This window comes from Ctenocephalides felis, unplaced genomic scaffold (assembly GCF_003426905.1).
Source record: "Ctenocephalides felis isolate EL2017-DRISC unplaced genomic scaffold, ASM342690v1 CF-g0.4_SCAFFOLD_03571, whole genome shotgun sequence".
Classification (NCBI taxonomy): domain Eukaryota; kingdom Metazoa; phylum Arthropoda; class Insecta; order Siphonaptera; family Pulicidae; genus Ctenocephalides; species Ctenocephalides felis.
The window spans coordinates 10,803,101-10,824,954 of NW_020539725.1; the positions used below are offsets into that span (position 1 = coordinate 10,803,101).

At 29.5% G+C, this 21,854-nt stretch overlaps 2 protein-coding genes across 3 annotated transcripts in view; one reads left to right on the forward strand and one right to left on the reverse strand.

Moving 5' to 3' along the window:
* The window catches only part of LOC113384728 (neurogenic protein mastermind-like), a 51,435-nt gene extending 36,652 nt beyond the window's left edge, over positions 1–14,783 (reverse strand). The window contains exon 1 of the mRNA XM_026622491.1: positions 13,959–14,783. Within this exon, the coding sequence (XP_026478276.1) occupies positions 13,959–14,279 (321 nt within the window). The 5' untranslated portion in view covers positions 14,280–14,783. The remainder of the gene's footprint in view (positions 1–13,958) is intronic.
* A 2,924-nt stretch (positions 14,784–17,707) lies between these two features.
* LOC113384980 (presenilin homolog) lies at positions 17,708–21,624 on the forward strand. Of its 2 annotated transcripts, none has more exons than XM_026622770.1 (9): positions 17,708–17,896; positions 18,353–18,591; positions 18,827–19,036; positions 19,172–19,392; positions 19,509–19,607; positions 19,683–19,784; positions 20,792–20,980; positions 21,272–21,384; positions 21,448–21,624. In XM_026622770.1, exons 1-9 carry the CDS (start codon positions 17,780–17,782, stop codon positions 21,601–21,603), a joined length of 1,446 nt encoding a protein of 481 aa, XP_026478555.1. In that variant the 5' UTR covers positions 17,708–17,779; the 3' UTR covers positions 21,604–21,624. The 2 variants fall into 2 exon arrangements, with proteins under 2 accessions (XP_026478555.1, XP_026478556.1); XM_026622771.1 differs by having other exon boundaries at positions 19,683–19,748.
* Positions 21,625–21,854: the final 230 nt, after the last annotated feature.

Sequence of the window (21,854 nt, forward strand, 5' to 3'; positions counted from 1 at the left end):
CTTGATCCGTGTTCCCGAAATCGTCGACGAAAATTTGTATCCGCACATACATACACACACGCACAAACATACATACACACACACACACATACATCCATTTTTTCTAAGGTATGCCAAAATGTTCAGAAACCTTTGAAACGTAAAGATATATAAAAATTACATTTTCGATTTTTTTGCGATTACTATAACTTGCCCTACGGGAAGTTAATAATGGAAGTTACAGCATGCTATCTATTTGATAGCATTTAATATTCCTCGAATATTTCTTCACGGTACGGAAGTTCCAGCAATTTGTCATTCGCCACTAGTTTTAATACATCTGGTACAAAAATGATGGGAAATTTTCTGATAGGACTAATATTAAAAATTATTTCATAATACATATACTTCACAAAATCATTCCATGTCCTGAACTAATATGATGCATCGGTAGCATGGATTTTCAAGAAACATTTCTTAAACGTTCAATTCGTCTCGTAATAAACTTTATTGTTTTAATTATCATTATTCCTATACGTTACGTTTCAAGTTCCGCTGATTGATATGTGGAGCAATAATGAATTTAATCCAAGTTGATAAACCCATTTCATCCTGCAACGTGCATATTGCACTTGGTAAGTGAATCAACCGAAATATATCTCGTTGTGAGTTCGAAATACCTGCCTGATGTTGAGTTTTACAATGTAAATTCTTAGAAACGGAATCATATTGCATTCGATAGCTGGCGCGCGCCTGTGCCGTGACGTCACTCGGTAACGCTCAGATATAATTCATGGTCCCCAAGCGGTTGAGCTGGGTTCACATGCAAACAGTGCGCGCAAACACAGCTGCTTTCAAAGGTATCGAAAATGAAATGATATCATTGTTTTAGAGTTGCAGTTGAAGTCACCGATAATGAAAACAATCTTCTCAATCTTTACTCGTTATAAGTAGATTCAAACTTATCTTATATATAAAAATGGAGCTCTCTTTCAAATGTCCGAATAAAACTCGAAAACGGCTGAATCGATTTGGCCAGTCTTAGTCTTGAAAAATTCGTGCCAATCCAGAGAAAGTCCAAAAGGTGAGAAATTATTTCAAATCCGCGTATAAACTTTACATTTTTAATATGAAAATTTTTGTAGAAGCGTAATGTAAATAAAACAATGGACAATTTCGTGAAATGTCAAACGCTTTTGACAGATGATGTTCAATTACGTTTAATAGGATGTTTTACACGAATATTATTTAATTATGATAAATTTGTAGTAAGTAGTTTTGTTTGTAGTTTTATTTATATACAAAAACGTTAGTAAACGGGCTGCAAGTGTTATTAGAGACTCAAAATATCAACTTTTTTGATATGTTAATATGAAAATGCACTTTTTGGCATATTTTTCTCAAACACGGTGCTCTGAAAAATCTCATTTGTATAATTGCATACTCACTGGTATTTATAAAACCTTTTCTAGGTTATATTATTTTTTATTTATCTTATTCAAATTCAGAACCTAAATTTGGTATCGATCAAATGGACATTTTGTCGAATAACATTTATCCAGTTATAATTTCCCAGAATTTATCGAATTTGAAAATTTTGTATAAGCTCAGTAGTATTATTTACAATTATACACAAAATCCAGAATCCAAAAAGAATCTGAAAAACTTGAAACGTAATTAATAAGCCGAAAGACCAAAAAAGACTCGGTTTGGATTATACGATGTTTTCTATAAAAAGTGTATAAAACTTGCAGTTTGATTACATTGACAAAATATAGACAAACTAATGGGGTTTATACCATTCAAACAACACATCCTTATACACTTAAAGTATTAATATTTTTGATTCTATAGAAATGGTTTAGAATATACCTTATTTAGCAAAACAACGTTTGCCGGTTTTGCTAGTTATTCAATATATTTTTTAGCATATGAACTTATTTACTTTTAAAAAAAGTCATATTGTCAGTAATAGTCTATCAAATTTTGAATAATTATTAATTTCCCGTAGGGTAAGTTATTGTAATGGACCGAAAATCGGAATTGAATTTTTTTACATTTCTCGACGTTTTGAAGGTTTCTGAACAATTTGGCATACCTCAGAAAAAATGGATGTGTGTGCGTGTGTGTGTGTGTATGTATGTATGGATACAAATTTCCAGTCACGTTTTCGGGCGCACGGATCAACCGATTTGAATGGTTCAAAAAACATTCGGTTCATATTAATAGGGAAAAGAGCTGATTAGTTTTTGGCAAAGGCAGGTCCAGCCGTTACGGAGGTACGGAGCAAAGAGTGCAGAAAATAGAAATCGAGTTTTTGAGAGAACTGAGTATCCGATTTGAATAATCTAAAAAACATTCAATTAGTAATGATTGGGAGAAGTGTTTATTAGTTTTTGGCAAAGGCAGGCCCAGCCATTTCGAAGATACGGAGCTAAATGTGCAAAAAATGGCAGTTTTTGAGAGAGCTAAGCGTCCGATTTAAATGATTCAAAGAACTTTCTGCTTGTCTTAACAAAATAATTGATTTTGAAAAAAAAAATTCAACTTTTTTTTAATTTTTCTTTTTTTTAAATTTATTTTTGTATATCGAAAATAATTCAGATTTTATTTTAAATTCTGACTATAGTTCTAATATACTTTAAACAAATAATTTCATATCTATGTAATTCTTATAGATATTAGACAATGTTACAATATTAATAATAATCTATTTGAAAATATTCAGTATTGCTTGAACATTTCGTTACGGTACGGGAAGTTCCAGCAATTTGCCTTAAGGCACGATGCTACCCACCCCACTAGTTTAATCTAATATAGCCCATGAATTATATTGAAATGATTTTTTTTCTTTTTTTTAACTTCCCGCAAGATAAGTTATATTAATCGTGCCTTAAGGCAAATTGCTCAAACTTCCCGTACCAAAAATTATTTTTTTTTAAAAAAGATTAAATATGTTTTAAACTTTAAAAAAATTAGATTTTTGAGAAATTTTAAAGTTTTGAAAAAAATTGACTTTATGGAAAAAAATTTTTTTTAGTTCGCAATATTTTGGAAATTTCGCAATATCGAAGCGCGTAAGCGCCGCGTCGCCGTCTAATGAACAAACGAAACCCATAGAAATGTAAACAAAATTGATACACATTATTAAAATCTCCATAAAATATCTGATAATTTGATGTGCATATGTCTAATGATCATTTTTGACCTCAAAATAGCATTTTTTTTACTTTTTTTCACTAGATCTCCGAAACCGCTGGACCTGCCTTCCCAGAAATTTAATCAGTTCTCCATCTTGTCAATACAAGTAAAATGTTTTCGAATTATTAAAATCGTACGCTCCGTCCTCTTAAAAACTGAGTTACAGTTTTTGGCATTTTTTGCCCCGTATCTTCGAATCAGCTAGACCCGCCTGTGCCAAAAACTAATCAGCACGTCTTCTTTTTAATAGGAATCAAATGTTTTTTAAATAATTGAAATCGGTTGAACCGTGTTCCCGAAATCGTCGACGAAAATTTGTATCCGCACACACACACACACACACACATACATGCATTTTTTCTAATGTATGCCGAAATGTTCGGAAACCTGTGAAACGTGAAAATACATAAATTTTCATTTTCGATTTTTTTGCGATTACTATAACTTGCCCTACGGGAAGTTAAAAGTGAAAATGTTTACATACCTAAGTTTCAAAGGTTTCTGAACATTTTGCCATACCATAGAAAAAATGGATGTGTGTATGCGTCTAATTATTAGATGTTTTAAAAAAATTGTAATAATAAGTATAAATTTTGTTTACATTTCTATGGGTTCCGTACCAAGATTTATAATGTTTAACCGTTAGACAGCGACGCGGCGCTTACACGCTTCGATCTTTTGTCTTTAAAACACCTACGCTTTGCGACTACTTCGAAAAAAAAGAAAAATTCTTAATTGCAGAATATAAAAAAATCAAAACTTTTCAAAAAAAGTCAAAATTTCTCAATAATTTTGAATTTCGGTAGGAAAGCTTAAGGCATGATGCCATGCACTACTAGTTTTAGTTATGATCTGCCTATATTACGAGTACATTTCAGTGTAAATACAGACAATATAATACAGTGGATTTATTTAAAAACAGTAACGTTTCCGCGACTGTATAACATGAAGAAATTCATGATCAGAATCCTGTCAGATGTTGATCATTGTTGAACAATCTTGTAGGAGATATCAGTTCAAATGTGTATAGTTTATCCATAGATAAACAAGTATAGAGCATTTAAAAATTTTTAGGGTGGGGTGGTTTAGTCGTGTTCTTTTTAGACTTATTTATTGTTATTTGAAAGTATTTCTATTTATACCAGGACTAGTGATTTCGATCAATGTCATTGCAATTATAAGGTGTTTGTTAGATTGTATCATTTTTGTTCACTTTCTTACAGAATTACTTATAATGGGGCGTCCATTAATCACGTGAGCAAATTTTTGAGGATTTTTTGACCCCCCTCCCCTTGGTGATACAGGGTGATGTTCAAAATTAACCCCCCTCCCCCACCAAACATCACGTGTATTTTTAGTTAAGTGAAAAAACTGTAATTTTTTTTTTAAATCAGTTAAAAAATAAATACACGTGATATCTCAACTACACCCCTCCCTCCCCCACCTGATATTTGGTGATTTTTTGTCAAAATTCCCCTCCCCCTAAAAAGTTTACGTGCTTAATGGACGCCCCCTAATAGGCATAATGACAGTACTATTCCTCAAGCCAAAAAAAAGAAAATTGAAATCTGTAAAAGGGTATTAGCTTTTAACTTTTATTTTAACTATTTCTAAAAACAAAACAAAAGATCCCTTGGTAAAAAGAAGAGACTTGCATTTATTAGAAAAACCACTTTTCCGTGCGAAGCCCTGCGAAGCTCTCCTTTTGGACTCATGCGTCGATGTCCCTAAGATTTCTTAAACATTTCTATCTCAATATGTCCTTATCTTACATTTTGCAAATAGTTGCATTTTTAGTTATTATAGTCTCTACTTGATTAAAAGTCTATATTGCTGAATTGCTAGTCAATGAGGTATATATAATTAGCACAAAAATAAAAGTAGTTGACCAGTGGGTTGTCCTCTTGAGAACAATATATGTGGGTTAAGATGTACGTCAGAATAACAGCTTACAGAACACGTAATTCTGATTACTGTTGAAATAAAAAAAGATGTTACAATATACGCCCGAAAATGAAAGAATTAGTTCCGAAACAGACAGGCCAACCGAAGTTTATTACCATATTACTAAAAATCATGTTACCTATCCTGTAAAATATTTAATCAGTAATTTCAAGATTTGTATTATATCAGTAATACTAAAATATTGTATAGTAAAATTATAAAACATTAATTGTCTAATAGTACACATACTTTATATGTGAATCATACCAATTTTTGAAAAGAACGACAACAGGTTAGTTTCCGAAACAAAATTCTGGAACACAATTAGGAACATTAATTAATTAGTATTTACATAATGATTCTTATAATGATCAAAATTTGAATAATTATTACCAAAATGATTATATGAAGCATCATCTCTATAAGAATCCAAATCCAAAAAAGCAAATGAATAAAAGTAAGGCAAATTGCATGAACTACCCGATATGTGTGAATAATCGACATAATCAGTAAGAATTTATATTCAGCAACTTTCAAAATTTTGAATATAACTTTTTTACCTTTTCCACTCGCGAATTCCGAGATTTATATGAATTTTGCCGCCGGAGCGGTAGCGTCCGAGTGCATAGGGCTAAATTTTTACAGGCTCATTGTTCCCAAATTTGATGTATTTTGATGAACATACCACATATCTGAACCCTATAATAATTTAGGATGTTCGACAAAAATGGACTGTATCATCACACAAAGATTGATAAAAATCATCATGAACAACTTTGCAATAATTAATTACAAAAGAACGACTCGGCCGTTTCAGAACAGAAATCTTTCAAACAATTAATTGAAATTATAAAAAAAAAACACGTGCTATTCATGAAAAAAGAGCAATTTGCTAATACATAATTATATTGAATTTATTCTATTCAAAGCATCGGAATTACCCCAACATAAACGGTTTTATACAAGATAATTAACTTCAATGATTTGTTTTTTTTATTTAATAGATATATTTAGATCATATGCAGTATCAATATTCAATTATTTGCATCCAGGTATTGTGTCAATAGTTATGTAGAAATGATGTAGGATTTATTATGAATGCGCTTATTTTTTCGAAAACACTGGCGCAATATAATAGTAATGTTCGGGTAATATGTATATCGAAATGTTCAAGAAAGATTACGATATGAATTACTGCCAATAATACTGATGCTACAGTCAAATATATATATAATCAAACTACTAGAGAGTAGTAATAGTGAAAGTCATTATTAATACATAATAATCATTAAAGTGAACACGAAATTTTAAATTAGTCAAAGTAATTTTATATTGTTTTCATCAACTTCTTGTATAGATTTCTTAAGGGGTTAGGTGTACTTGCAGGCACGAAAAAATGAGTGTTTTCAGTATATTTTCTTTGTTATTAAACGATGTTTTTCTACAAAAATATTAATACAGCATTATAATACAATGTTTTGACTTGATGTGACAAAAATTTCAGAAAAAAAAAATCAATATTCCCAAAGTTATAGCTGTTTTTGTTGACCCTGTTTCAAAAAACGGTCCTGGCGGTGACCATCATAACTCCTTGGAGATTCATCTAAAATCAATCAAATTAAAAAAATAGTTTTATGAATAGTTAATCCCGGGCCGGATCGAAGGTTTTCTTTTTTTTGCAAAAATTAACAAAATGGCAGCATCAGAAAGAAAAAATCTAGATTTTTGGGTAAAAAATCAACAGTTAATTGGTCTTAAAAAATTCAAATTTTTGAAAAAATAAAAATCCTTCGATCAGGCACGAGTTTATTATGTATTCTAAATGCTGTATGAATTTCATTAAAATTTACTAAGTGGTTTTCGAGTTACAGTGGTCACCGTTTCAAAAAACATAGTTTTGAGAAAAACGCGTTTAAAGTTTCACATTGGATTTACGTACAGAAATTCGAATTATTGAATTACTTAAACCGAGTCATCTATTTCTGGGCCATGTAATAGTTCATCAGTCATTGTGCAAGTTTCCAAAATTTCCATTTTCTGTTGCCTACGAAGCATTTTGGCCTCCCGGAGTGTTCTCTTTGGCGCGCTGATCTGCCACTTTCACACGTGCAGCATCCAATTTTTCAGCATACCAATGGGAATTATACCCACAATTAGGTTCTAGGGTATCCATAATCAATAATAATAATTATTTATATGCATTCAGCAATTTGTACGATAGTAAAACTAGTATTCACGGTTTCTAGGTATATTTTTTACACTAGTTGGTTGAAGCTTTTAATTTTTTCTGATTATGGATTTAATCTTGAACTACACATCTTGAAAGTAAATTATCATTGCTGAGATCGTCGTAAATCGGTTTGAAAGCTTTTAAAACATCAGGAGGTGAGGGAGAATGATCTTGAGTATAAGTATCGAGCTCTCCACTTGCGTCAACGCACTGGTAAGAGTCCAATAACTCAAAAAGTAATCATCGGATCAACTTGAAATTTTCAGAGAATATTTTCAAGGTGTTACCCTTAATGAAAATGCAAAAAAATAAAAATCGATTTTCCAAAAATCCCAAGTACCCCTAACCCCTTAAAAAAGAATTATGTATACGTTTAATTCCCATCTATTATTTTTAACTTTCCGTAGGGTAATAAGGTATTCAAAAATCGAAATTGAAATTTTTTACATTTTTTCACGTTTTGAACATTTTGGCATACCTCAGAAAAAATGAATGTGCGTGTGTGTGTATGTATGTGTGAATACAATTTTTCATCCACGTTTTCGGGCGCACGGATCACCGACGTTTTGAACATTTTGGCATACCTCAGAAAAAATGAATGTGCGTGTGTGTGCATGTATGTATGTGTGAATACAATTTTTCATCCACGTTTTCGGGCGCACGGATCAACCGACTTATTGAATCGTTCAAAAAACATTCGATTCCTATTGATAGGGAGATGTGCTGAGCACATGCAGGTCCAGCCTTTTCGAAGATACGGTGGAAAGAGTGCAGAAAATAGAAATCGAGTTTTTGAGAGAAGGGAGCATTCGCTTTGAATGATCCAAAAAACATTAGTTTTTGGCAAAGGCAGGTTCAACCGTATCGAAGATACCGAGCTGAATATGCAAAAAATGGCGGTTTTTGAGAGAAATAAGTATCCGATTTGAATGATTGACCTTCTGCTTGTGTTTGCGAAACAATTGCTTTTGGAAAAAAAATCGATTTTTTCAACAAAAATTTTTTTGTATACCGAAAATAATTCAGATTTTAATTTCAATTCTGGCTAAAGTTCTAAAACTCACTTGTATATTTTAAATAAATAATTATAACACTGCAATTCAGTTTATATATTTCTTATAAATATTAGACAATGTCACAGTATTTATAATAATCTAATTTATTTGAAAACATTTAATATTCCTCGAATAATTCGCTTCGTTACGGGAAGTTCTAGCAATTTGCCTTAAGGCACGATGCCATACATCATTAGTTGTTCTTTATAATTTAATTCAAAGAGATCAGTTTTGTTGCCTAATTTAGGAGAGGAGGCCTATAGCCAGTAGTAGAACAATACAATGTGTAATTGAGTACGTTAAAAAATCTGGAAGTTTATTAAAATAAAATGGAGTATAACATGAAGATTTTTACAGACAGGACCCAATCAAAACAATTTTTCACGGGCTCCATCAATAGAATTTGAAACGGGTACAGTTACACCACTGAATGAAACACAACCTTTCCAACCTATAAATTTTAAGTTTAAACTGCAAAAAAATAGTTACAGAAAAAGTTCATTTGAAAAAAAAAACAACTATTCGGATGCGGAACGCAGAGTGGATCTGGAATCTTGAGATTGTATATATATTAGCATGTTCATAAATCTTGGTTTAAATTCTGAAGAAAATACATCATTTAAAAAATCTAGAATCTCTATTATTTGCTATTTTTCATAGACTACAAACAAAATCCTTGCTATTGTATCGAATGTATTTCCCCCCGGATATAGCACATTATTTGTATGTTGCATTACAACATAACATTAATTTCTAAAACATTAACCATAATTACTTACAAGTTTAATTATACATGCTAGTGCCCATAATAATGATGACATGTCGATGGAATAATAAATCGAACCGTTTGCTATAATGAAGACTTTACTTGATCTCGTGCATTTCATTTATATAGTTAACTACATATCATTAACTAATCTAAACATAATAACCAAAGTGAAAAACAAAAATTGGAATATTTCTGAATTTTTGAAATTGCGTCCATTTTTTAAATTAAATTGAAGACGACTATGGTAAAAGGGTGGCAGTTTTCACGAAACTCATCAGCTTCTAGAAGAAAGTCATTGAAAAATTGCATGATAGAGATAATGGTTTGTGCAACATTGCGATAAAAAAGAGGAAGTGATGAATGAAGATGGACCGGCGAGCCGTTTGAAGAAAAAAGAAGTTGAAGATCCGGCTGAACCAAGGTGATATCAACAACGTGTGAATCGGAAGATGAGTGTCACTAGGATGGTGCATATCACCAATCCCGATCAATCTGTATGAAAAGCGACTGGTCGACAGAGTCTAGATATATTTATATTAAAAAGCCACCAGTAATTACGCAGATGATCCCATTTTTTATTTTTTTTACCATATAATACCATATAATTTACAACTGTCCTTAGTGAGCATGTAGTAAATCAAAAGTGAATACATATAGTTAAATGTCTTATGACAAGTAAATGATAATAGTAGAAGTTGCAAGTCCTACTTCTACTACAAAAGGAAAAGAAAGTAAAAAGAATAAAAATAGATATAACTTTGAATTTAATCTGTTTTGCAGGGCCTCCTTACGATGTTAATAGCCAAAAGGTTTTTTGCCAGTTGATTGGAATGGGACGTCAATCTTTCTTTATGTCTGGTTGCAAACCGTAGTATTTCTTGTTGTATGGTGAAACAAATTAGTATCTTGATGTACAAGCCAGTTAGGGACATATTTAGGCGCTAATAGGCAGATATTTAAAGTTATATTTTGAAAATTTTGAATTAAGTACGCAGATAATTCCATCAAAACCGAAAATTATGTGAAATGGTAATCATCCAGCGATCCAAGCAGACCCTTCAAAATTGAAAACCTTACAGGCAAGCAAATTGAGCTTGCAGAATCAACTAATAAAATGCTTCATCCGAAGCATGGGTTTCTAAATGGATCAAGAACATAGTCTTCAAGAAAAGCTGACAAAAACTATCCGGAGAGCGTTAAAATAAGGTGTTGGAAAAGAATTGAGAAAATTAAATGACTGACAAATTAACAATTAAGGTTCTGACAAAAAAAGAGTCTGAAAGAATGTAGACGATCGACGAGTTGCACAAACAGAAAATATTCGGGGAATTAGAAGCCGAAGCGCAGGACATAAAAACATAGGAGCAGTAAAAGGTAAAAAATTATACTATTTTATTGATATTGATAATGGATAATTATACTATTTATTGATAATGGATGGAAAAAAGGTGAGAAAAAATGAAGCGCACTTATTTAAAAAATATTTTGTTTTCTTATTCTAAAAAGGAAGTATACTTCAAAACTAAAATTTAAAATTAAATATTAAAATTTCATAATTATATGAATTGAAAATTTTAAGTTCATTTTTCTACTTAGGGGCCGTTCAAGTATTACGTAAGCACTATAGGGGGGCGGGGGGTTACTGATTTGCTTATTTTGGGTAAGAACTTTTGCTGACAAAGGGGAGGGGGAGGGGGTAAATAATTGTAATAAATCTGCTTACATAATATTTGAACGATCCCTTATGTGCAAGATAACCGTTGATGACATACCGTGCTATTTTGTATCAAAGACGAGCTTGATATCATGCAGTAATAGTATTAATATTCACTTGAAATTTTGGATAAAAAATATATAATATAATAATATTTCCAATTAAAAATAGTTAATAGGGTACTGCAGAATAAAATGGCAAAAGGCATCTCTTATATTACTAATTCAACCTGGAGTTTATCCAAAATCACACACTCAGTACAATGTTTTGAAATTGTTTGCGGCCTTCAAAAGTTTTAAATGTTCACAAAATTCAATCAATCACAGCGGTGAACGTCTTGATGTAATTTAACAAAATCTTCTGTTACCGTTGACAAACTAATAAATCTGAATGAATAAATCTCAAAGTAATAAAAACTTTCAGACATATGCAACAACAATTTTTTTTATTATTTTCAATAGTATTAATCAATCATCAATTTTCAGTTAATGTTAATAAGTTTTAACTTCAAACTTTCAAAAAACAGCAGGCAGTTTTGTAATTATTAATTTTCATTCAAAATGAATTTAAAATATAGATAACAGATTTTTTAATGCAATGCAGAAGAACCAGATGTAATGGTTTATGGCATAATTTCTGAAAGCAATTTATTAGAACTTTAATTTCAATAAAATTTAGATTTTTTAAAAAATATAGCTCCATATTCTCGCCATAATTACTAATATAATGACATCAAACTGGTAATACTATGTGATAATTAAATATCTTAATTAATAATCTTTAGTTTTTAATTAGATCCTACTAAACAAAAAATCGTGATTCTAAACTAATTGTTTAGGCAAACATTATGTACGCATTGAGAAATCTGGATTCTACCGTTAAAAGTATTTTTTGGCAAATTTGTATGAATCAGCTGTTCAATATTTTAATTTAAGAATCAATAAATTTAAGCATTACCTATAAGACAATTTTTGGGAGTAATATATGTAATTAAATAACTTATTTGTTTTGTTGCTCAATTTCAAAATGTGTTATTTTATATTTGACATCCTCAAATGATTGCTTCTTTTATAGAGTACCAATAAAAGTTTCTAAAGAATTAGCAGCATTGTTTGAATTATTCTATTTTACAATAAAAAAATATTATCAATTTGATATTTAATTCATTAAAATTTGTGTGGTAAACGAAATCTTTCAATTTTTCAACATGATTTAAAAATATTATAAGTTGACATGGTTAAATTGACCAATTGATTCCTGATTCCTGCGTCAAGTCAAGAACCAGAAACAAGAACACAGCGAACTAAAAATATGCAAACTGCAAAATGCAGAATGATTTCTTTTAATACAATTAAAATATCTGAAGTATATAAAAAACAGTACATATGTATAATAATACATTTGATTGTAATACTGAACTAGTGGTACATGGAATTGTGCCCGAAGGCAAATTACTGGAACTTCCCGTACCGCAATCAAGAATGTTTTATTCCCGTAAAATAAAAATAATCAATAATCAACAAAAATTGATTGACAACAATTGTTTTAAATATTCTCAAACAGATTATAATAAATACTGTAAGTTTTATCATTATAAATTAGGCGACGAACGGTATTGTAAATATTAACATTATAATTCTTGGTACTGAACCAGAGAAATAGAAACTAAATTGGTACTTATTATCAAAATCTCTATAAACTTCCTAAAAATTTGATGCAATTATGTCCAATGATCATTTTTGACCAACAAATGTAAATACAGTAGAACTCCAATTATCCGAATTGATGGGGACCGGGACCCATTCGGATAATCAAATAATCGGATAATCGGAGTTTTTTTTAAAAAAATTGCCATTGGAGAAAAAAAAAGTTACGTTTTGATATTGCACTATTTTTTTTATTGAATTAAATAAAAGAAACATGATATTTTCACACGTTTTAAATATAAATAAAATGTACTTATGTACAAGTTTAGAAATAAAAATCATTGTTTTTAAACAACTCCGTCAATGTAAGCTGTTTTGCGGTCTTCAACCGTTTTTTTGGACAATTTTTTTTCTGAAAGTGATTCGGATAATCGGCGATTCGGATAGTCGGAGTTCGGATAATTGGAGTTCTACTGTATTTGGAGCTTTTTTCTGCATGACCAAAACCGCTGGACCTGCCTTTTTAAAAATGGAATCAATATTTCGCTCCGACAATAAAAGTTTGAATCATTTTTTCAAATGCTCCATTCTCTCGAAACCATTTCTTCAAAACGGATAGACCTGCCTTTTCCAAACAATAATCAGCACATATATTTCCATCAATATTTATTGGATGTTTTTTAATCATTTAAATCGGTTGATCTATGCTCTCGAAATTGTTGACAAAAAATTGCATCGGGACATACATAAATACATACTACACATACAAACACTCATTACACATGAACTGTGAGATCAATTTTTTCTGAGGTGTGCCAAAATGTTCAGAAACCTTTGAAACGAAAATATATACAAAAAGATTCACTTCCGCTTACTATAACTTATCCTACGGGAAGTTAAAAAGTTTAGGCGAAAAAAATGAAGCAAAGCTAAATCTGATATATCTTCAAAAGACATATTTTATAATTATATTTGATTTAACAATAAACTAGAAGTATTAAGGGAGCGTCCATTAATCACGTGAGGTTTTTAGAGGAAGGGGGGGTTTGACAAAAAATCACGAAATATCACGTGTATTTTTTCTTTACCTAAATTTTAAAAAAATCCAAATATTTATACATTACGTGTATTTATTTTTTGAGTTTTTAAAAAAACATCAAAAATTTTCAAAAAAAAATCAAAAATTTTACAGTTTTATCACGTAACTAAAAATACACGTGATGTTTGATGGAGGAGGGGAGGTCCAAAAATCCTTAAAAACTCGCTCACGTGATTAATGGACGCCCTCTAAGATTAAGAATATGCAAATTAAGAGTTTGCAAATTACAAATGTTAAGTAACTTACAAACTGTCAACTTGATTTTAATTAACCCAAATCTTACATTTACAAAAAAATACTAATGAAATTGAATGCACTTACCACGTGCACGTTGGCCGCCATTGCCGGCAAATCGTGCTGCTTCCGTTCTCCGCCCTTCTTCTGCGCCCTCTTAGCTTTGCTCTCGAGGAATCGCTTTTGAAGGGCGCTCGTCTCTAGGTTTTGTTGCTCGCAGACTCCACTAAAAGTCTGATCGAATCTGGGAATGCAATCGTTGTGTCTCCTCCTGTAGTTTTCTAAACGTCTTCGCAATCTATCAACAACCGCTTGTCTTTTCGGCGGTACTGGTTCCGGGGGCGGCAAGAGACTCCCGGGTGCTCCCGTAGGGACCATGGCACGGGGGATTAGACCCCCGGCCTCCATGAGCCCCCCAGCGGGGCACGCTGAATTATCCACGATGAATTAAACAGACTGGTTTTCAACGCGCGTCGCCGACAATTTTCTCTGTCGAGTTAATCTTTTCTCGACATTCTAATATGAATGCGATTTTATTTGTGCAGAAACTTGTTCACGACATTATGGAGGAGATGTATTCTATAAATCTTAAAGGCAACGTTATAATATTACTGTCTGGAGCAGCTTCACGAGTTTCTTAAATTCACTACATGTTGCGCATTTCGTTTCAGCTTCTTCGCTGCGCCGGTATAATTTATAAACAATACCTTAAATACTTTTAAAATGCGTTTTCGGCATCATGGAAAAAAATTATCATTTTATCACCATTATCGTAATATTTGTTTATAAAATATAATTTATTAGTGTTTTTATATTATATTGATTTATACTTTATGCAAATGATAAAACAGTACCTTCTGCACCATAATATTTTAAAACAAACACAATTTTAATTTTTATCGCACACAAGTCCATCACAATAAAAAAAAATCAATTTGTATATCCAATTTGAGATGATTTTTCAATACACTCAAAACAGAATCATAAATTTTATGCAGCTTCAATTTTGATCATCTAATTGTTCTAATTAGAAATAATATTTATTATTGCGCAAAGTGAATTTGCTATAATAGCAAAAGATTAAGATTGCTGATTTCTCATTGTTGTATAAAACTTAACCAAAATCACCTGCTCCAACGACATATACAAATTAAATGGCACCATGGATTTTTTATCTTTTCAAAATGTTTGTGACTGCTGCTCCACCGTGCCCGTCCACCGCTCTAAACGCACCTTTATTGTTGTGTCGCACATACACGTTCACGACACGACGAATACAAATTGCACGTACGTACGGGATCGAGGTCAACACACCGCCGGGTCGTTCGCGATGAACGTATGTCTTTTCTCGCACGGAACACTGTTGATGGTCAACAATTCCATACTGTCAAGCATCTCGGGGGCTCCGTAGATAAACATCCATGCATAGAAAATGACTAACACTCCACTGAGGGACGTGAACTGATTTCGAGATAACGTTCACTAGAAATAAACATTAATCGTATAAGTAGAAGCCGAAGGATTTAACGCACGTATTAAGTGAAGGGGATGAAATATTTATATCTTTGTATATATATGCTACTTTTAATTTAAGGTTTTATTTTGATAATATTTAATATTAATTTATACAACCACTTATTTGAAAGACAAAGCATTTAAGTTTAAGAAAATTTTTATTGACAGTTACTCAGTTTAAAATCATAAATTCACAACAGGTAGTTTAAGGTTAGGAATAAACAAATAATTTATTTTTATTTATTTTTAATTCACACATCTGCTTACGGTGTCTATTAAACAAAACTTTAAACAACAATGCCCAAAGAGTGACAATTGGAATGTCAAAATACTGTCATAACACAAATAAATAAAAAACAGATACACACATTACACTGTTTTCTATTTCACATTCGAGATTTGTAACAATTCACACGATTTTTCTGTGAGAACAATGTGTCTATAGCTGAACAATAGTTTAATAATTCTCCACTACCACTGCAATCGAGTTTTTTACGCGAATACATTTTATGAAACTTATTAACAAAAACTTTCGCTGCCGATTACCATGATAGACGAACGCTCGGGCTGACGCGCGCAGCCATTTTCTATTTTCGTTTAGCAGTACGGTATGACTATACGGTAGAGCGTGCATAGTGGGGGAGTAGGTGGACACTTTTTGCTATTTTATAACTGACTTATATGAATCTAATACATTATACCTTATATGATGCAAAGCCAATCATTCTATTGTATCTATTTTATTTTCTAATTTCTAATTTACTTGATTAAATAATAAGGCTTAAGTATTATAAAACGTTAGTTTTAAATTCAAAGAAGAGTTTGACTAGTTTATAGTAAAGTATAATAATCTTTCATACTAAATTATAATAAATAATTCATTAAAAGTATAATAATAGTAATAAACTATCATAAATAATTTAATAAAATTTTCATACCAGATGCAATTAATTCATGCATGTAAAAGTTTATTAATTATGGTGGACTGTAAAGATGTAGTAAATACCTATAAATATATTTAAGCAAATGATTAAATATAATTTAAAAAAATGTTTTGATTTCTAAACTTTATATAATTTTTTTCTTATCTTATACTTTTAGAGAAGCTGAATTTAATTAGTAAAAGAATTTATGCTAATGCTAAGTTTATAAAAAATCATTATAGTTAGAACGAAATCGGAATCTATTCGTATACCAAAATATAGATAGATCAATTTGGATTTTGCATCAATATACAATAATGTAAAATCAAAATAGCATAATTTAAAAACTATTTTGTTTGATTGAAAGTACAATTCAAAAAAATTGAAAATATGTAAAGCTTCATGATTTGTATTATTCACTATAGTAATTTTGACTTATTTTGATATATCCCATTTAGGTTGTATTATTAGTTAATATTGAGATTTTAATAATAAAATTAATGAAATTATAATTATTTAATTATTAATTATTATTTATTTTTATTATTTAATTTAATTATTAATTATTTAAATTATCTTCATTATTTTGTAAAATAACAGCATGTAATACCCAAATTAAAGAAATAATTTCTATTTATTTAAAGTTCAAGAAAATGATTTTTCTTTCTTCGGAAATAACAATTAATGTAATTTGTATTTAGTAAAATTAACACTATCAAAATTAATATTCAAAGAAAAAAAATACTTTTAAAAATTTTACATAGATTAAAGAAAAACATTGTGTGAAATGTAACGCAATTTCTAATACTTGAATTAGTTATTAATTTAATTGCAATTATTATTTACTAATTTATTTGTAATATTCACTAAAATATCGACATTAACTCATTAACAATATGTATATTCAACATGAATTTTAAACTGTTTGAAAATAATAATGTTATTTTATTTAAAATTCTAAAAATTTAAATTAAATTATTTAAATCTGGTTATATATAATTACTATTTTGTAAATGCCACTACTTTTCTTTTTTATTGTCATCTGGCAATACTGATCGATTTTATTTTGAAAATAATTATGGGATTTCAATTAAAATTCTAAAAAATTATTATAAATATTGTATTTAACATGAATTTCAAACAAAATATGTAAAAATAAATATGATTAAAAGAGTTCAATTATATATTTTAAAATCTTATTAACTTACTAAAAATAAATTAAATATTTTGCTACAATATTCTTTTAAGTTTAAATCTGGTTATATATAATCACTATTTTGAAAATGCCGCTTCTTTTCTTTTTTGTTGTCATCTGGCAATACCAATCGATATTATTGTTTCATTTACAAAGTTTAGAAACGTCAAAATAACAAATTTTATCATGATGAATCACTACAAGGAGTTTTAATTGTTTTATGCTGAATGATATAAAATATACACTTAAATTGTTATAAACAATTGATATAGTTAATGAATGCTACTGAAAGCACAAGTTTAATGGATGCCCACGTTGACGAATCTAGACCAGAGCGAGAAAATGTGGACCGGTCTTCTAAAAGACGGAAACCTAAATCTGCCGATTATGGTGTATGTTATTAATTATTGTATTGATTGTACAAAGATTACATTTATATTATAATATTAATCGATATTTCCAAAAATCTATATAACAACATTTAGCAAATAGATAATAGATAGAAGATACAAATTGTTCAACAGAATTAGTATTCAAGTTCATTTATCTGTTCAAAATGTAAAACTAACTCAATACTAGAGCTATCTTTCTGCAAATTTTCCTGGAGTAAGATGCCACAATGAGTAATCCATTGCATTGAAAATCTTTTCTTTTAGAATCGATCATTCTGAAGCATTGTCTTCAGCATTAACTATTTTGTGGAAAAACTATAAGATATTTTTTTTTGAAAACATTATATCGCAAGTCTTATAATCTCAATAAAGCTTCTCTAACACATATTTTTTTAATTTTAGTCACATATGAAATAATAATATCATTTCAATAAAAAAATTATTTTTATCAATTAGGCAATAGGAGATGTACCAGATGTATCTATTCGAGATGCTAGACTTTCATCTCAAAATGCAAATATTGATCCAGGAGCTCCAGCACCTGGTCCTTCTGGTGATAATTGTGAGGATGAAGAAGAGTTAAAATATGGTGCAAAACATGTGATTAAACTATTTGTTCCTGTTTCTTTATGTATGCTTGTTGTCGTAGCTACAATTAGTTCTGTAAATTTTTATACAACAAAAGATATGTATTTGTAAGTATATAAAATATCTTTAATTTTTATTAAAAAAGTTATTTTTCTGAAATTGAATGAATAGTAAAAACACTTTTACTTTTGTGTTATACATGAAAATCAAATAAATAATAAATTTATTTATTTTTGTCAATTTTGTGATATTAAATGATGATATAATTGATTCTTTGATTTTGATTTAGTAATTACAAGTTTTTTTTAATTCACTATATGTTATGTATTTTAAAATTTACAGATTATATACACCATTCCATGAAAATTCACCAGAAACTGGTACTAAAATCTGGAATGCAATTGCAAACTCAATGATTTTGATGTGTGTGATTGCAGCTATGACATTTTTATTAATTATGCTATATAAACATCGATGCTACAAGGTTATACATGGCTGGCTTATACTTTCCTCTTTGATGCTATTATTCATCTTTGCTTATTTATATCTTGAGTAAGTATTTAAAATATTATATACATATATAAATTAATAATGCATTCAGTCTAATCTAAATAATTTCAATCATTTGTATAAATAATTTTTTTTTTGTAAAAGTGAAAATATATTCATCAATGGGTAAATTTGCAGAGAAGTACTTCGGGCCTACAATATTCCAATGGATTATATTACAGCGGCAATATTTATGTGGAATTTTGGAGTTACTGGTATGATAGCTATACATTGGAAGAGTCCGCTAAGACTTCAGCAGGCTTATCTTATTTTTGTGGCGGCTTTAATGGCTTTAGTTTTTATCAAATATTTGCCTGAGTGGACAACTTGGGTTATTTTAGCAGTCATTTCTATATGGGGTATTTATTTTTAATCATTAGTTATATATAAACATGCACACATATATACTCACATATAGTATTTTAATAGTTTGTTTGCTTATTTTGTTCTAATTTTGCATAAATTATTTCTTCAGATTTAGTAGCTGTATTGACACCAAAAGGACCATTGCGCATTCTGGTTGAAACAGCTCAAGAAAGAAATGAACCTATATTTCCAGCTTTGATTTATTCCTGTAAGAATTAAAGAAGTAATCATATTCATTAAAATTTGTAGTTTTGTAATACTAACTCTATTTCTTTCTTTATAGCAACGGTTATGTACAGTGTTCTAGGGACTGGAACTCCTGAGACTGCAAGACAACATTCGGCCGAAGGTATCAGTATTCCACTCGATACATTTGCCGTCAATGGTAGGGCATGATCCATTCTTTTACATAATTTGCCTATTTTCATAGAAATTAATGGGGAGTTGCTGATTTGATATAATATTCTTATTGCTATATGTACTTCATCAATTTAAAATAATGGTAATAGAGTTGAATGTAATGGTTGTTAATATATGTGATTTTAATTTTTTTTCATAAAAATGATTTATGATTATTTTTTAAATATAATAATTTGATTTAATCTCGTTCATAACATAACACATTACTTACATAAAATTAAAATATAATTAAACTATAATTATATTACAATCCAGACTTCATAATTATTGTCATTTTATATTCAAAATTAATTTTAAAAAAATCAATTTACATAACATTTCTTTCTTTACTTTCTTTCAGTTTTTAATTGTAATCATACATCATTTTATATTTTCTGTAGAAAGCAATTTGTGCTGAAGAAATTTAAATAGCACAAGTTTTTGTGGTTATTGCATTACTAATTTTATTGTCAGCAATTTTTATAGTATCATATTTTATAATCATTTATATTTATTAGCATAAGCATTAGTATAATCAAGCACCTCTCTGTTGCATGCTGGGTTTGGTGATATTTCTTTTATTTAAATTGCTTGTAATTGACAACATCACTAAAACTAGAAAAAAATTGGAAATTAGTGTAATAATATTCATGATAATTAAAGGACTTACATATACTCGCAATTGTACTTAGAGGATAAATATACTTACTAAATACAATTACATTAATTCTTCTAATATAATGAATATAAAAACTTTTTTATAAAATGTAGTAGTCGCGAAATAATAGTGCTTGTTAACATAAAAATTATTCTTGTTAATAGAAAGCATTAATTTGTTTTTGCTAATTTTAACCCACTTCATTTAATCATGAAATGAAGTAAACAAAGTCATGTAAACTAATTTTTTTGTCAATTGGAAGAATTGAAGGGTCTACAAATTGTCTGAAATATAAATTATTTTAACCAAATTAATTTAACATAACATATTTTTAGGTGATGAAGCTGGATTTAACAGAGATTGGGTACTTAATCATGAAGAAAATGCCAGGAGGAGGCAATTAGAAGTGGTGCAAAGGGGTACAGCTGGACATGTAACGCAAGCATCCTCTGCTGGGCCTAACGAAGCTCCAGTTTTGCAACAGCCACCACCTATCAGAAGGCAAATGGAGGATGAAGAAGAACGTATGTTAAATCAAGATTTGTTTATTTATTTTATTTTACAGTTTGCTACTCCCATAATGTAATGCAAGCTTTATTACCATTGAATCAACTTTCTTAATTTTTAAATATTATTTTTATCTGCTAGTTTTATTTGAAATTGGTTGGTATAATAGTTGACTCCTATTTTATTTTTATATTATTTAAAGATGAGTAATCATTTATCCATTTCATTTGAATACAAATAAAATTATTATACTGTATCTTGTTGATCAACAAATATATATTTTCTTTTGATGATTTTCAATTTGATAGGTGGTGTCAAACTTGGATTGGGAGATTTTATATTTTACAGTGTGCTTGTAGGTAAAGCGTCTTCATATGGAGACTGGAATACGACATTAGCTTGTTTCGTTGCAATATTAATTGTAAGTTATATTTAAAGCAATATTGTTTGTATTAATGTAAAACTAAATTTTATTTATTTTTAGGGACTGTGCTTGACTTTGCTACTTTTGGCAATTTTTAAGAAAGCTTTGCCAGCATTGCCTATTTCTATTACTTTTGGATTAATATTTTGTTTTGCAACAAGAATTATTGTTCAACCATTTGCAGACAGCCTAGCAAGTGAACAAGTATTCATATAATAAATATTTAGCTCAACTATATTCATGCTTGCATTTACCTTTTTTTATTTAATTGGCTAATGCCAAAATTTCAATCGACTTCCAAAATAATATTATTATTGTTAATATGCTAACATAATTATGTATTTTTGTAAAATGGTAGTCATTTTTAATCAATTTGTATGAATGACATTAATTTAGTATTATTTATTGTAATAAAGAACAAATTTTTACAATTACTTTTTATTCAGATATTTACGTTCAGCGAATAT